Source organism: Bombus huntii, chromosome 12 (genome assembly GCF_024542735.1).
Source record: "Bombus huntii isolate Logan2020A chromosome 12, iyBomHunt1.1, whole genome shotgun sequence".
Taxonomy (NCBI): domain Eukaryota; kingdom Metazoa; phylum Arthropoda; class Insecta; order Hymenoptera; family Apidae; genus Bombus; species Bombus huntii.
In genome coordinates this window covers 10,417,469-10,435,277 of record NC_066249.1, presented here as the reverse complement: position 1 = coordinate 10,435,277, position 17,809 = coordinate 10,417,469, and the positions used below count along the sequence as shown (strand labels likewise).

The 17,809-nt window shown below is 34.7% G+C and overlaps 1 protein-coding gene across 7 annotated transcripts in view; it reads left to right on the top strand.

Moving 5' to 3' along the window:
* Positions 1-17,809, top strand: part of LOC126872193 (pikachurin-like) — a 263,775-nt gene that overhangs the window by 111,558 nt on the left and 134,408 nt on the right. For all 7 annotated transcript variants that reach the window (XM_050631848.1, XM_050631847.1, XM_050631842.1 and 4 more), the window contains 2 exons: positions 5,334-5,578; positions 8,912-9,194. In XM_050631848.1, the coding sequence (XP_050487805.1) occupies positions 5,334-5,578; positions 8,912-9,194 (528 nt within the window). The remainder of the gene's footprint in view (positions 1-5,333; positions 5,579-8,911; positions 9,195-17,809) is intronic.

Below are 17,809 nucleotides of genomic sequence, written 5' to 3'. Positions count from 1 at the left end.
TCGAGATCACGTCTCCCCGCGAATGTTCTAAAGTTCAAATAGTGAATATAATATTCACAAATTTTATGTTGCGTTTAAATTTTCTTCCATATGATGATATTTAAGATATAAAATTTGAATCTTTGTCGTTGAATGTTTATGCTTTTATAAGAGATTTAGAGATACAAAAATGCGCAGAATGCACGCGCTACTAAAAATTATATAAGATATCCAAAGTATAGTATAAGTTATAATATTTATAGGATGAAACAAACCTCTGCTTAGATTCTTCTGTTTCTTTAATTGTACTCATTAAAGCATGTACTTGCGCAAACATCCATAGTCTAATGATCGTAAAAAAATAATTCACTGTTGCCAATTATACAATGCAAAGTTGCGAGCGCGAAATTATTACGAAGAACCCTTCATTACAGCAATAAAGGGTAGTACACGTGCAGTCATCGAACGCACTGGTGAAAACGATTCTCGTTCACCAGCAAATAGATTAAAAGCACGTGACGATAAAAGTTTCACACTCGATTCGTCGACGTATCTTTGATTTTCTTTTTTGATGATTTTCTCTTTTTAGTTCTTTTATCCTTCTTTCTCCTTTTTATTCGTCAAATGGTCATCGAGCAAACCGAGAGACAATAATAGAACAAATAAATTCGTTCCTATCGGAATAAACGCGGCCGTTGCAAATTGAAAAATGACAATTTGTTTTAATTAACGTGTCGATGCGTTCTCATTAATTCAACGGGCACTACGCCGCTGCTCCGCCCGTGATTTTCGCTTTATTTATTGAAATTAAAACCGTGGCTTTCATTAAATATCGAGAAATCACGGTCCGTCATTTTCTAGCTGGCTGCGAATGCACCCTGGAATTCATTTCATCCACGCTATGGAGCGAATCAAGATCGAATTCGAGATGGTTTCAGTCGTTTGATGGGAACGGTTTGCCATTGGTATTTGGCTGTTTTGAATTGGTAAACTAATCGTGAAGCACTTGTGGACGTGGATCTTCAAATTGCATTAGTAGGTACGCTTCCGCCCGGGATTAATAAATCAACCGACACTTATTTATTTTTTGAACAAAATGGTTTTTTAGAATGTGAATACGACTTTCTAGATTGATTTCGTTCGTCTATAAGTAAAACTCCATTTATATAAATTCTATTTATTCAAGCATCCGATTAATGAATTCTTCCGTGTTGAAGCCGATCTTTTAAACGTGAACTACTAAATCAATCACGAATCAGTGCACTCCTATTATACGAACTCGAATACATACGAATTATTTGTTGCCCAAAAAGCTCATATAAGTTTTGGATTTGTGGGGTTTTATTATATCGAGTGGAATTGCAATACGCAAGACTTCATACTATAAAATAACCTATATTATGTTATAAAGTATTATCTACGTGGATTAATAAAGTATCAATTAGCATTTACTTTAAATGTTGAAATTACATATTGCGAAAGATACGCGTATACGTTTTAGCAATTATTTTGTCCAAAGGCAAGTGTTAGATAACGTATGGACGGGAATGTAATTCAAGTTGCAATTTCCAAGGACTGGATCAGTGATTTTCAACTGTTCTCGACTCGTCGCACACATATATTAATCACTAAAATTCTACGGCTCACGGAAAAGGAAAAGGAAAAGGAAAAGAGGTCAGTGCCTCTGATTGAAAGATCAAGTACTGCACGTTTTAAAAATTCCTGCGGCATACGGATGGAATGTTACAAGTCTGGATTTATGGTTTTGAGAGATCTCAGGCAGAGGAAATTGGTTTCTAGATATACTTGGAATTTTTATTTTTACTTTTATGACTCTTTCGTATAATCGCTCTCATAAATATTGGAACACCTACAAAAACCAAAATAAACGAAAGAACTTATTCAGAACTTATTGAAAACTCTGAAATTATTATTTCGTTTGGAACTTTGAAGTATGAGGAATCTAAACACGGTGTCACAAAATATAGGATTGACTTTAGACATGGAAACGACGAGAAGTTTTTTTAGAAACACATTGACATTTGTATTTTCATAGGTTCTATTTTATAATACTTCTTTTACATTATTCATTTGGGTTATTTATCTGGAACTTCAAATATACTGGTGTATCTTGCTATCTAATATAAAAATCCAAAACCTAAAAATCGTTTCAGGTTAATCAATACACAACCTATCTTTTTTAAGTGTTGAAAGAAGTGGGTCGAATCTAGATTTAGTTTCGGATCGATATCTGCTTTTTATTATTCATAATATCATAGTCGAGAGTATTTTAATATTTTCACGAATATATATTCAATGAAATTATAATTATTAACTGAATACTGATGCGGAAAAATGAAAATTCTTGAATAGTTTCTTTTTGAAACAGAAAGAAAGAAAATTTAAACTCCGTCCAAAAAAGAAAAACACTAACATATCACCGCAATTGAGAACAATTTACATGATGTTCATACACTTTCAATAACCCGACAAAAACCTGTTCTGACGAAAAATTGTCAACAAATTCTTATTTAATAAAAAATCAGAGCCATTCTTGTTTTGTTAAAATAGCACCATACAATTCTTCCTATACGATATCGCAGATAACGTCGAGAGAAATTCATCAGCAAAATCGGATTAATTTTCCTTACTTTTTAATAAATAGTCCATACCATTTTCTTTTGTTTTAAACCACACTTTTACATTTTGCTTCTTTAAAATAGCTCGATACGATTCTTTCTGTCAAGTACTGTAGGCAATGTCAAGACAAATATCAGATTAGATTTTCTTATTTTCTAATAACTCGCGCCACTAATACGATCCTCTTAAAATCTATCGTGAATTTGTATGTACAACCAAGAGAAAGTTTCAATTGTTTCAAGATACAGTTGAAATTAATGTACTGTTTCTTCAATTCTCTAGATTCCTTTCCTATCCTATTCTACTATACTATATCAAACCACTCGACTCGGTTCGATCGCGAGCCAATCGACGATAGTCCGCGATTTCGACGCAGTCGAGAGTGGCCCTTAGATTGCTTCTTTTCGAGATGTTGAAGCAGGACGATTGTAGCAATTAGTGCTTAATTGCCGCTGCTTCGAGGCCACTGAAAACGGTGGCCAGGATAGTCCTTGAACCATTTCCTTGCTCTTCAAACAAGGCAGCTGGTTTTCCTTCGATTTATCATGCACAATATAGACGGCTATACGATCTTGTTCGAAGGAACGGAACAGGGGAAGACACGACGTTAATCCGACCACTGAAAATTTAATAAGCCCTGTGTCGTCGGTTGCAACGTTCGGTTTCAGTGAAATAATTTTGCGGTGAAGATGGCGACTCGTCGTTTTAATTCCTATTCTCGAGGACGGCCGGCCGAGGACATTCTGAATTTAAGCTACGGTTTAATCATTGCTTCGAGACAAGGGGCTGATTGAATATCGAATTAACATGTCCCGTGATAATTTCGAGGGCGAGGAACTTTCCAGATATTTTTAATTAGATTAGCTTTCGTTGGCTTCCGAAAATGATTTTCCCTCTATTTAGAATTTCAATTGAATCTTTCAACTAATTTTGTATCATTTGTTATTCATTTATCGTTCCAATTGTGCGTGCAAATGAATGAATGTTGTAAAAATTCGAAAGATGAATACACGAATTATCTAGTAGTCATTCCTTCGATAAAATAATAGGTACATCTGAGATGATAATAGATTCAACAAATGATCGATCCGCTATTTTTGCAGAAATTCAATGTTTTTTAAATATTCCATGATTTTTCTTATTTTAAAATACATCATTCTGATAATGGTAATAATACAATATGATACAATACAATACAATACAATACAATACAATATAATATAATATAATATAATATAATATAATATAATATAATATAATATAATATAATATAATATAATATAATATAATATAATATAATATAATATAATATAATATAATATAATATAATATAATATAATATAATATAATATAATATAATATAATATAATATAATATAATATAATACAATATAATATAATACAATACAATATAATACAATACAATATAATACAATACAATATAATACAATACAATATAATACAATACAATATAATACAATACAATATAATACAATACAATATAATACAATACAATATAATACAATACAATATAATACAATACAATACAATACAATACAATACAATACAATACAATACAATATAATACAATACAATACAATACAATACAATATAATACAATACAATACAATACAATACAATACAATACAATACAATACAATACAATACAATACAATACAATACAATACAATACAATACAATACAATACAATACAATACAATACAATACAATACAATACAATACAATACAATACAATATAATGCAATACAATATAATACAATACAATACAATACAATACAATACAATACAATACAATACAATATAATATATAATATAATATAATATAATAATATTATAATAATCTGTGCTAATAAATAGTTTGTATATATTAAAGGCAGAATATTAACGTTAATCATCCCACGTCGAAGAAACTTTATTTCGTCGCCAATTCGTTAAAATTTTTATATTTCTATAATGAGTATCTCGATGAGAATCGGATCCTGTTTTACGCGAGTTTTCCTATCTCGTTTCGTGGCAATTAACGAAAACTTGATCATCCAAACATGCTAAGATTCAACGTTTACAGCGATTCGAAGTCGGCTCGCGAACTTGTGAGCTGTCGAAGCCGGAAGTTCGCCACTTTGCATTTTGCACCGACGCAGCGTCGAAGTTACGAACGAATTGGTTTGTTGAGGGTTGTTTACGAATCAAGAAGAGTATAAATCAACCTTTAATATCAACAACAGTTAATTTACCATTGAAGTAATGAAATATTTGCTTCTTTGCCTGAGAAAGACCAAGTCTCAAAATATCTTGCGAGTTTTTTCTTCTTTCTCTTCAGCCTTACTAACGATTTAGTTTCTCGTTCGTTGAGATTCTTGACCTTTATAGACTGCTGAATGCGCCACAGATCCAAAGAAAAATTGACAGAGTAAGGAATTATTTTACAATTGTTTACGATGTATATAAAAGAAATTGTTATAGACATTTAATTCAACTATTTGAAAGGAATATTTGTTATTGTCATTGTCATTCTGGAAACTTTTCAATCTGGCCCTCGTAAGTTGAAGTTAGCAATAGCGAGGTGGAAATTTTAAGAGATCTTTCAATTTTTCAGTCTTAAATCATTCAGTGTATAACGTATTGTATTAATTGTTTCTTATAGAAAATTACGTTTGACAGAACAGTCTTCTTTAGAAATTTATTTCGTTCCAGAGTTGAATTCGACGTCTCCGTCGACAGGCGAACTGGGTGAATTAGTCGAAGACGTCGAGAACGACGAATTAACCAAGGACACAGACGACGATGAAGATGCTGTCGAGGATATCCTTTACATGCGTGGCGCATCATTCACGATACACCTGGACCCGCCGCCAGAAAATTCAACTACAAATTCCACGAAAATCAGCGAGGAAACTGGCGCTGCTCTCGATCGAGTCGAGCTACGAGCCACGTCTCAGGTTAGCGATAAACTTTTCTCAGAGGCGTATAATACGATACAACACAATGAAGCTTGAAATTGTTTCGGAAATTCATAAATTAGCTTATGCAACAAACTGATTGATATAAATCGATTAATTAATAAGTGATAATATTGATATTATATTATTTGTTAAGTTAATAAAAACATCCCTTATCCGATTCAAAACGTTATCTGTGGCCAGATTAACATTATCGAATTAGAATCTGCTTTACTACCTGATTTCATCAGTTAACTATCACAGAATATTCACAAAAGTTCAGTATGGTATTTAACCATGTTTTATATATTTTTAAAAATATTGTGTTATTCCAAATGTTAAAGTGGTATTTTTGATCAGTCGATGTATTTTATTATATTCCGTACGTTTATTACGCATTTTTGCATAAAACTTCCTAAGAATTGCTGCTTTAAGTTTTACATCAAACGTAGCGATTAAAGAAAAAATCTGTGGCATTGATCAATAGAAAGTGTATCGTTTTACAGGAAGAAAGAAAGACTTTTTTATAAACATGTAATATCTTCGAATATTTCCCCCTCACTACAAACTTTTCAAACATCCCTATACAAATAGAGTTTTGCGAATAAAATTTCTATTTTTTGAATTTTGCGTTACGAATCATAAGTCTCGAGATAGAAAAAATTGTTTCCGCCTCGAAATGACAAATCCTGTTTTATCCTCTTTTTTTGTTTTTATTTTTTTTTTATTCTGCTGCGATCTCGTTCCTTGTAACTCTGAATGATCGATCTAACAACCGTCGATGCGCAGTTATCCGAGCGGGATTTGTCCGGAAGCGTTCGAACGCAATTTTGCGATTCGTTGTTTATTATCATTCCTCGTCGGTTCGTCGTATTCATTCCGCGTGTTTCCCTCTTTTTTCGTATTTTTTATTTTTTTCTTTCTATCTTTATTATTTTATTATTAACTCTAAAACGTAAACGTAGAATATCGCGCGGTTCAAAAGTAATCAGGGTAATTGGAAAATTGGTGCAGCTATTCGCTGGATGTACATATATAGCTGCAGTCCGGAGTTCAGCTCTATAATAGCGAAATGAATCCGTATGTATCCATTCTCGTTGGTTTTTCTGCGATCCACTTGAACCTTTGGGTTACTAAAAACCCTATCCACTGGTTGTTACTCGTCATGGAAATTTTAATTGTAATATTCGATATACACTGGCCGTAACAAGCATTGATACATCATTTATTATTATATTTACATAATTTATATATATATTAATTACAGTATTTATATTATTTATTGTAGCATTTGCATGATAATTAATTACATTCAGATATATTGAATTTCGTATTGTAGTATCGTGGACGAAAGGTCTAAGAAATATCTAAGAACATGTGCGTGGTGGGGCTAAGACAAAAGACAAGGGGTTGATAAGGGACAAAGACGAATTAACCAGTCAGTGTGAGTTGAGAAGTCAGAGAGTGCGAATTGCGTTGTCGCGGGAGTATTGCTAGCGTAGTCGAGAGAGCGTTGGATCCGTGGTGACGAAAGTAGCAAATTAACTATCTAGTTGTTTTAATTATAATACGTTATTGTGATTAGTTCATGTTAAATAACTATCGTTTTCTGTTTAACCAACATCTGTTTAATCTATTAATTGTTAACAAACTAATTGTAGTAAAGATCCTACGGTATTATGTAGTACTATACTTTCGTATGACTACAAAAGTCTAATACTCTCAAAATCAAACGTAGAACGAGATAGAAAAATGCTTCGTTGGAAAATAAGGACGTGTATGAATGCTTTCTATAACCATTGTATATATGCAGACTTGTTCACATCAGATGTTTGATGAATTTGAGGACAGTATTCTTACATTCCATTATTTTGTATAGTTAATAGAAGCTTAATAAGACGAATATACTCGGGTTCCAAACAGATATAAAGTTATATACCAGGAAAACTTCTCTACTGGAATATTGACATTACGCCAAACATATCAGTTACGTATGGTTAGTCGAATCGACAGATTTGGTTTCCTCGCTCGCGAAATTGGAACGCCCGATGAATTATTTTCAATTTCGGCACCTGAAACGTCAAAAACTATAAGGTGTATTTGAATGAAGTTATGAACTTATTAATTATTTATCGTCCGCGATTGCCATTTGGAAGTTTTATTTATTTTAAGCTAGATAATACATCGTTAAAGCAGAGTAAGACATTCCATAAGCTTTACTTTTCTGTGCATCGCAAACAGTCGATAGCAATGTTAATCATAATACATTAATTGTGGATAGGGAAATTTAAAGAGAAATAGGAAGTTAAAATATAACACGACTTTTCGAAAGGTAGAGAGAGCTAAAACGCGTTTCATGAGGCTTTCCTTCCCTCATTTCAATTAATCCTCAATAAAATTTCAAAGTCTCTGAAAACTACACTTCTTATCCGCGCCTAATCTCATTTCCCTATGAAAAACAGAGAAAGAAGAGTGGAAACACGGCTGTTTTAAAAAGCCCCGCTCGTTTCCACACAACCCGGACTTCCTCCGGCCTCGTTCACCAGGTCTTCCGGCTAAAAATGTCGCGACGCGTGCAACAGGTTCTCCGTGCACCATCTCCGTTTCGTTTGTGCCATCTCGAATCATTTCTGTTTCCCTCCAAATCTACGCTAACACTAAAGAAACAACTCTCTTCCTCCACTTCCTTTCAAATCTACGTTAGCATCAAAAGAACGAGCAAAGAAGAACCTTTACTTATATTCAAAGCTATGTTAACACCAAAAGATTATGTTTGCCTTTACTTCTTTCCAATCCTATAGTGTACATTAATACGCGAAGGATAATTTTCTTCGTTATATCTCTGCCCTTATTTATTTATATAAAATCACCATATTACTTACTTCGAAAATTTATCTATTTATTCACTCGTTTTAATAATTCTCCATTTTCCTTCAAATCTATTACTGAAACGAGGAAAACAAGCCACTTCTCTACATATGTATTTCCAAAGTTACATTGGAAATCATAGAAAAATCACCTTCTTTCCTACATTGCTGTAAAGTTAACATTTAGAAAACGACTCCTTTCTTTACTTTTTTTCAAATATAAATAGGATAATACCAGACAATTCTTTTTTTTACTTAGTCTAATGGAAATCTACATTAAAAGCAAAAGCTATTATCTTTCTCTCCGCTTCCATTTAGGTTAATCGATAAAAATACCGATATTTCATCAATGTCTCGCAAAGCTATTCCACCCGAGAAAAGAAAACGAATAAAATAATTTCTTACAAATCTAAATCAAATATAGATGCATGTTAATTTATCGAGGAACAATTCATTGTCTATTCAGGGTCCGAATTTGGAACAGAAGCTACCATCCACGATGGAGAGTATAGTGAGCACGGAACCAGCATGTTCACTAGATTGTGGCCCAGCCGGAAACTGCTATATCGAGCAGAACCACGGGGACGACGTCGACCTAATCGACGACGATGACGCAGACGACGTAGACGACGATGCCTCGATGGCCATGGATCTCGAAGGAAACGACGTGGCACCGAGACGGAAGCAAGGATCGTTCAGGCAACGGTGTCAATGCCCCCTTGGCAGAGGTGGAGATCGATGTCAACTCGGTGAGTGATATTTTTCAATTTGAATACAAGCGTACGTCTAATATATGGCGGCTACAAAAAATATTTGTATCTCTACGTATATTATATACATCTACGTATATTATTGCATTTAGTATTGTACTTATAGTACAATAGGAAAAAGAAAGTCTAAAGTTGCTCGAGTTTAAGGAGTTCAAGTTTAGCAAAGTTTAAAATTGCACAGTTGCTATTTGAAAGAACTTGTTTGTGTATATGCATGTATTAGCAACTGCTGTATCAGCTATCTTTCATCATGTTGCTGATTTATTTATTTCGAAATATATATTACATTTATTCGCCGCTCTTGTCAAATATTATTCTGTTTTGTAAAATTATGCTATTCTTCCTACCATTTATATCTCAATTTTGCATTGTCCGCTACTGTACATACTGGTTAATTAAATCCAACTGTAATAAATTTCATATTATTTGGTAGTACTTTCAAAAATTTTACAATTTTTGCGAAAATTGCAAAAATTTGTTATTATGGAAATAATATGTAAAACTTAATTAAAAAATGTTTCACTGAAAAATAAAGGTTTGTACAGATACCTTTCGTCGCCACTGTTTTTACAAGCATGGTTCGCGTTCTGCCTTGTGCTTTTCACTATTTGATACTATATACGTATGATCGAATACGGGGTCGAAAGTATCTCGTGCAGAAGTTCGTTGACATCGAGAGTGCATAGGGCTCTTGGACGAGAGCCAGTGCTCGACTTGAGCGAGAATTCATCAGCGTGTGACACTCGAGAAATCGATCGCCTGGGGATTTCACAGGGGAGCACATTTAATTATCCAACTGGACCTTTCGGTAGGGTTGAAAAGGGGCTCGAAGTTCAGAATACTGGAACGGATACTGTAGCATGCGGTGCTATTCTACTATACAGAATTTAAACGACGGAAAAAATCAATCATTCTTACTTCTGCAAGTAGACCAATCTATTGTAACAAAATCGTGGCAGTCTATAACGATTTTTAGATAAGAAAGGATTATATTTGCCATATGAAAGGCACATTTGGTCAGTACTTTATATTTGACTAAAAGATTTTCATAGCATTTTAAAGGATATTCTTCTATATGATTAAGTAATGAATTAACTAAATAATAATTTCTACGTATAATTATTACATAATCTGTCGTCTATGTGTCTAATCATAATTATATCTGTAGAAATATCTACATATCTAGAAATAATAATACAGTAATAACAAAAGATAATTTGCCATTTGTCTAATATAGTATTGTTGAGAATTGCGGATCTTAATTGCCGAAATAAAAGTAAAAGAACGCTAAGGTTACACTTAGAATTCATATTAAAATAGTTTTAGATTTATTTAATAAGCGATTCCCAGGATCCTCATTGATATACATTTGCACGCGTCTCAGCACTCTCTTTGTCTCACCATCTTTCATACCACACTGCCAACGGAACAGTTACATTGTCTGTTTTTCGAGACGCCGCGCACACACATACTTCCACACACTCATATTCACATACGTGTGTCACTACTACGTGGCCAATCTAGTCTAGCACACAAAATTATACATATCTCAATAAGTATGTGTTCTGACATGTTGCAATTAGGAAATTGAAATTTCTGCATATGGTCCTCGTTTAATATCTAGGGACTGTTATAATAAAGATATAAAATTAAAGATAATCTTCGATAAAATTATGTTAACGTCATAATTGTCCATTGCTCACCAAAATTGCTTCAATTTCGCGAATAAGCGAAGCGTTAAGAAGCCGTTGATCGGCACACAGGCAGATTTAGAAGACAACTCATCAGAACAGGGAACCCGTGTTGCCGCTCTAGTTTGCGGTATGGTGCCGCGTGATTTTGCACCAACACACGCGTCTGCGAATTGCAAATTCCGTTCACCAGGCCACTAGGGTTCGTCCGGGTTACAACACTTTGATCTTAGAACCATTACTCCACAGTATCGCTCAACTGCAGCGGGTGACACAATTCAATTCAACGCGAGACCATCGTGCAATTAGAGTTTCACCATGCTAACGCAATTATATGCGCTCGACGTTTAACTTTGTTCTAACGTGCCCTGCCGTGCTGTGAAATGATCGTTAAAAACGATTTTCCAAATGAGCGCGTCCCACATCCTCTGGAAATTTGAAATTTCACTCGCTTTAGAATTGCGCGATGTTTCATTGAAGGTTACATCATGAGGGTTTGCGGGTGTTTTTATCGAATTTTTTATTTTAACTTTAACCCCTTGATGAAGATAACAGAATAAAATGTGACGATGTGTATTAAATCGTTGAGAGTTTCGTGAAAATTATTAGAGGTTAGTAAAAATTGGATAATGTAATGATACTGGATAATGAGATAGTGTAATTGAGTAGAGTGCTTTTTAATGATAATTATTCGGTGAAATTTACGAATATAGTCGAATGTAGTATTATTTAATTGGTTCAGTTTATAAAATGCACAAGATGAATTTGTTAAAACCGTTTTCACTTTATTGTTGAGACATTTCTGCACCATCGATGATCGATGATCTTTGTTTCACGGGAAATGCTGATACCACAGCAAGCATTTTTGTTTCCCACGATGCGACATTTTTGTTAGCGCGGTTCCGGTGAAAGGTCTGTGAGTATACCTTCGGTTGCGTTCTACCATCGTATCGATGCGGTGATAAACAGTTTTATTTCATCGAATATCGTTATTCTATATTACAATATACACTTTTATTTTACAGCAGAATGATACAAATAAAGGGAAACGTAGATTCGGGAATGAAATTGTAGATCGTAACATATAAATTATACATTTCCATGGAAAATTTTTAGGCGCATGGAGAAAAAAGATACTAGATATAGCGTAGTTATTCAAGTTGATCAAATTCGAGACAAATGCTTCGGGCAAATGACCTCCGCTGGAAATAAAAAAAAATAAAGAAGAAAGAAGAGGAAAGAAATGAAAGATTAAGATTTCGATAAAAATGTTAAATATATAAACAATTAAAAATATTTCACAGGACACTAATAAGCTCCATCAATTCTATAAATATCTTTCTAGAGCAATTCCCTGGATAAATACGAATGTTATATGTACACCAATTTCCTCTATCAATTCTGTTCAAACCAAATCTCGTTAAACTACCGGGCTACAAATACAAATAAAAAAAGAAAATCATAAACTTTAATTCAACAGATCTAGTCTTAATTCGTCAGAATTCGGAGATGCCTGGCATAATAGCTGGTGAACAATTTATCGGGCACAGAAGTGAAACGAATCGGTGGTTGAATTTCCCACGAACCGGTGAATTCTAGTTTGCTTATCATTTATTTATTTTCCGCGGCGTTTATCGCGAAACTGCGAGATAACCGCCGGGGAACGTATCGGCGAAGTCGAACGAAAAGCCGGATGAAGCTTGAAAGCACGATAATCGACGAGAAGGTAGAGCGAATTCTTGCCATTCCCTCTGACCTAAAACCCACCGCGAACATAAGCAGACGATCCCTCGAATCCTCCAATTCCTGTTTTCCTCTATTACTCGAATAAATAAATAAACACCACGATCCAGTATCTATCGGTGTACTTAGTTTTCCTGATATTTTTTGAACGATTAAGGAAATAGAACGGAGAGACAGAGAGGAGGAAAAAAGAATATTCGGATGCATGGCGTAAACGAATAGTCTTGGTGGTCACGGTGAATCACGTCGAACGAGATTTATTTAACTATTTTGTAGAAACGTCAGGAGAAGAATTTCTCAGCAATGACGATCGATAAGCTGACGAACTAACCGCTATCGTGGAGACACGAAGATTTGTGTGTTCTCGTGTCGTTCATATCGATTCAATGCTTTTGCTGATTTTTGCGATCTACGATCGTTTGTTGATTTGTTGATGATTTTTGTTTGTTGATTTTGTACGTAAGACAATTGCGTATTCTACTTTGCTAGGATTTTTCGTAACATTGCAAATTTGAAGATAGTCTGGTAACGGTAATTAGGAAAAGTTTGTCGTTGATCGTGCTGAAATACATGGAAGATTTATTGCGAATTTTTATGTTTTGATTTTCTGATGATGGGTAGATTAATAAAACTGAATAATTAACAAAAGCCAATTAGTAAAAATTATTGCTAAAATTTTTCCTTACACTCCAGTTGCTCGAACAAAAAATAACTACCATCGAGTGTTTAAAAAACAATTTCGCCAAACTGCAATAATTCCATTGTAGGCGATAAAACGTGTAACCTCTATGGGGGACCGTTTCAGTCATCGGTGTTTGCGGCGGGCCGAGCGCCGACAATCTTAATTTATTTTCAACAAACTAATTTATTCTCTTACTAAATATAAAATCGATATTTTAATAACAGTACTAAATACATAAAATCACATTTTCCTATTATTAATTAAGAAAAGTTGACGTAACTGATAAATTTCCCAAAGAAGTACTTGTACATATACGATGAATCATTTGGTTCCAATCAGCGTCAGCTAATATTAACGAGTGGAACTGAGTTTATTGGCCTTTATTGGCTTATTTCGAGCATCGAGCTAGCTCACGTTTACCTAGAGGTTCGAAGTCACGGAACAAGGCCATTCGGATCCCTTGGCGATCCTAGAATTGCTCGTGGCGAAATTCGTTGGAGCCCCAGGCTGATAGAGTTAGTACAGGATTTAATGAAACTACAATTTATTTGCGCTAAACTATTGCAACGACTATACAACCCGTCAGGCAAATATTTGACAAACATTAGTTGAACTCCCACAGCCTGACTTTGGTTTAGAGAATCAAACCCAGTTGTTCTAATAGGTTCTTCCACTTTATCGCTGTTCGATGAGTATACGAGGACAGAAACATATGCAACATCGGAATAAAAATATAGTTTTCATTGGAATTTAAATCTTCTCGTAAATCTATAAAGCTTTGTTGTAGATATTGCTGTCGAAAATCTAGCTGGATAAAATGGAATTTACTGAAAATCTATCTACAGCTAGTGTCACAGAAGCCTCCAGTTGCTGCGCTCGAATTGTTTCGCTTTTCTTTACTCCAGTTTGATTTCATTCGAATCGATTTAAATTTTGAGACGATCAATTTTAATGTCGAGCTCTAGTGAAAAAGATATCGTTATTGGAGTATCAAAATTTACGATATATGTATAGATTGTTGCACAAAAATCATGGGACATCTTTTATTTTTATTAAATCGCAATATTTGATATAATTTTTAAACTGTATGTACGGTTTTAATAGAACTTTATGAATATAGTTAGCATTTTATATATCAGTTACTTTCTTGATCATACGAAGTACCAAAGGATATCTATCATTTTATTATCACTTGCGTGATTTTCATTTACGATTAATTACAGACATTTGAAATTAAACGATTTATTTCATTCTATCAAATAAATTTATTATTTTTTGGTTTATTTGTTTCTTTCAATTAACGTTCAATGCCTTTTTAAAATGCTATTTCAAAAACTAATTTTCATTTAACAAATAATCATTATTATTTCCTGCAGTAATCTGTTTTCCATTTATTATTCTCACACTTAGCTTTAAATTTCTCTGATGGATAAAATAAAGAACATAACATCACCTGAATTACATTATATATCATATAATAACTGACATTATTTGAAATATATATTTAGAAATCATTATTTCAAATAACTTTTTAACCAACCTCTTCGATGTATCTAATTTCTCCATACATACTGCAGTCGCTATCAATCACAGCATATCGTCGTCTTACCAACAACAGCAAAGTCATAACCACCTGACAGACACATCAAGGGACACGCAGCATTATAACCGAAACATCGTCGAATCACCACGAGGCAGATATCGTCTCGTGCATAATCCCAGAACGAATTGTATCGTTCGCCTTAAAACGCGATATCTCGAAATTAACAGAGGCTCAGCGTCTTGGTTGACGAAACAGCTTTCCACTGTACACGAGCTGGCGTAAGCTTGATGCATGAGACGTTTGGATCGCGAATAGTCGAGCGACGACAGGTCGTCGTTCCTTCGGGGATTACGTGAAAGCGGCAGCTTCCATGATTTGGCCTTTATCGCTATCCGGTTTCACGAATTCGCGGCCTCGACCATCCGATTCCACGGCTAGATATTAATCAAACCACGTCGAACAGATCGATTCTGGTTTCTGAAACTTCGTAACTGACAGCTTGAAACTGTAATTTACGTCGCCAACTGTCGATAGCCTCTGCTACTGGGTTAAGTTTTTCAATTTTAGAATTGTTGAACGTGAAAGGGGGTGGACCGCGGATGGGAAGAACAATGTTTTATTGATGGGAGAGATAAATGTTGTTTGGAACGGAGCAGCTTGACGATGGGAAATTTGTTTGTTGAACGATTGTTTGCTATTGTTCATAGGAACTAGTTCTTTCGGTCGAATTTGTAGACTTTCCAAGGGATATGCTTTTTGCTTTATGCTACTTCTTGTATCGTATCGGATGTAATTTTAATCCGTTAACCGAGGAACATAAGCTGACTCGTTACTTGAATTGTTAATCTCTTGGACATAATAATTTTCTCCATATGTCATTTTGCTATTGTTAAAAATAGATTTTATCTATATCTCGAAAAATTAAAACCGATCTAATTAAAATTCTTGTCTTTATTATCTCTTAATTTCCTGGTTATAAAAATTCCCGATTGACGAACGACACAAATAACAAATTAAGTAGTAAAGATACTCTCTCCATATTGGAGACCTTCATTTGTTATTTGTACATAAATGTAATTAACGCTGTTCGAAATGCTTGCCATTATTCCTCACCTTTCGCACTTCAAATCTTCGCAAAATTCCTCAAAAAGTACAGATAAATTACATCTAATGCCAAACTCTTCACATTATTCTCCCTAATCTTACGAAAGCACACGTCGTAACGAATATAAAATCCTATCAAACACACCTTAATGCTTACTGCAATACAATCCTCGAAAAGATCGTCTCCTAAGATTCTAATCAGAAAACTGACCAACTTTTCAATCTTCCTTATCGTCGCTCCTTATCAACTTAGAAATCCAGCAAGCATAACTGTGTTGAGCCGAATCTAGCAGTGGTTCTCGTTTCAAAAATCAACCGCAATCTATCCGACTTTCTTGTCTCTTCATAAATACCAGCAAAGCACGTATTCATCTTGGAGACAACAGAGAAGCGGCTAAGGGGAGGACCGTGGACTATCTGTAGCAATTAATCTGCACTATGTACACGCCGCACAGTTCGTGTGGCAGGTGATTTCGGGAGAAGGGAAGGGAGAAGCTTAGCTCGGCCTTCGAACAGAGGGGAGTTGGAGACAGAGATTAAAAAAGATCACCTCGGCGCAACTTTCCTCCTCTTTTGTTCCGTTCTCAACGAGAAGTTAGTCGATCGTCGAGCTACGCAATCTCGACGTCCTTCCCGGTCCCGGAAACCACTCTCTTTCCACCCCTTTTCATCGCTGTTCGGTATACACGTCGGCTTTTTTCGTCGAATGCCAGGCTTCTCGATGGTTTGTACTTGTTCTCAGGTTTTATCGATACTTCCCTTCGTGGAAATTCGCTGACTACCTCGAGAGGTCACGTAATTGCGCTTCCTCGAATTGGGCGGACAAACCCTTATGTAGTTGGCCGTCACTTCTACTCGATCACTTAGGAGAAACACGCGGAAACAAATTCCCTTGCTTTTTATAATTCTTTTCGATTACTGATAGCCGTTTGTTTAGTTTTCACCGATTGTTTGACCACGGACCGATTGTCGTTTATCGATTTACAATCTGTAATGAGCGTTTATGGAGATGATGGGGTTCTTTTTTAGTCTGTTTTTCTTTTAACGAGGAAATTATTGGTTGAATGTATGTTGGCCGAATTAATTGAGGATTTATAACACATCGTTATAAAGTTTAACATTTATATTTCGTTCATGTCATAAATTCAAAGTCTTTATCAGTCTATTATGTGAAAAAGAATTTGGTACAAATGCTTGTGACAAATAATTGATAGTGAGTTTCAATTATTAAAGGTAAAGCAAGTAGAGAAAACGATATGTGGTCAGATAATCGTCGAATGAAAATGAAAACTACAGTATGTTAAAAAATTCTGGAACATAATTCAGGTACGGTTAAGAATAACAAATTTACGTCTCATTGACGTTTATCATTATCAAATCACGTATTATCAAATTGTAGTTTTGTGTCGATACACGTTCGATAATTATATCTCAAAAAATTTATCTACATTAATTTTCGATGAAAAATTGTCTCGCAGATTTGCGTACCTTTTCATCAAAACGGCCGATAGACAAATAAAATTCCTCGACTATATGATTCGCAACTTCAAACGTCCCATGGAGCCTCTAATTGGTACCGCAGGACGTGTCTGGAAAATTGGATTTTCCACGCGTGTCCCTGAAAAACGAACGGTTCCACGAGGACGTGGCTGACAGTAATTAATCTTTCTCGCGTGTCATGCAGCTTCGAGGACAATACCGTCGAGTTTTGTCCCGATGTGACAAAAACACGGTCAGAAACCAGCGGAATGACCGAGAGAGGAAGAAAGTTTAGCTGAGCAGTCGATGGCTTTTGGAAACTGAATGAAATCTCGCAGTTCAACTTTTTACC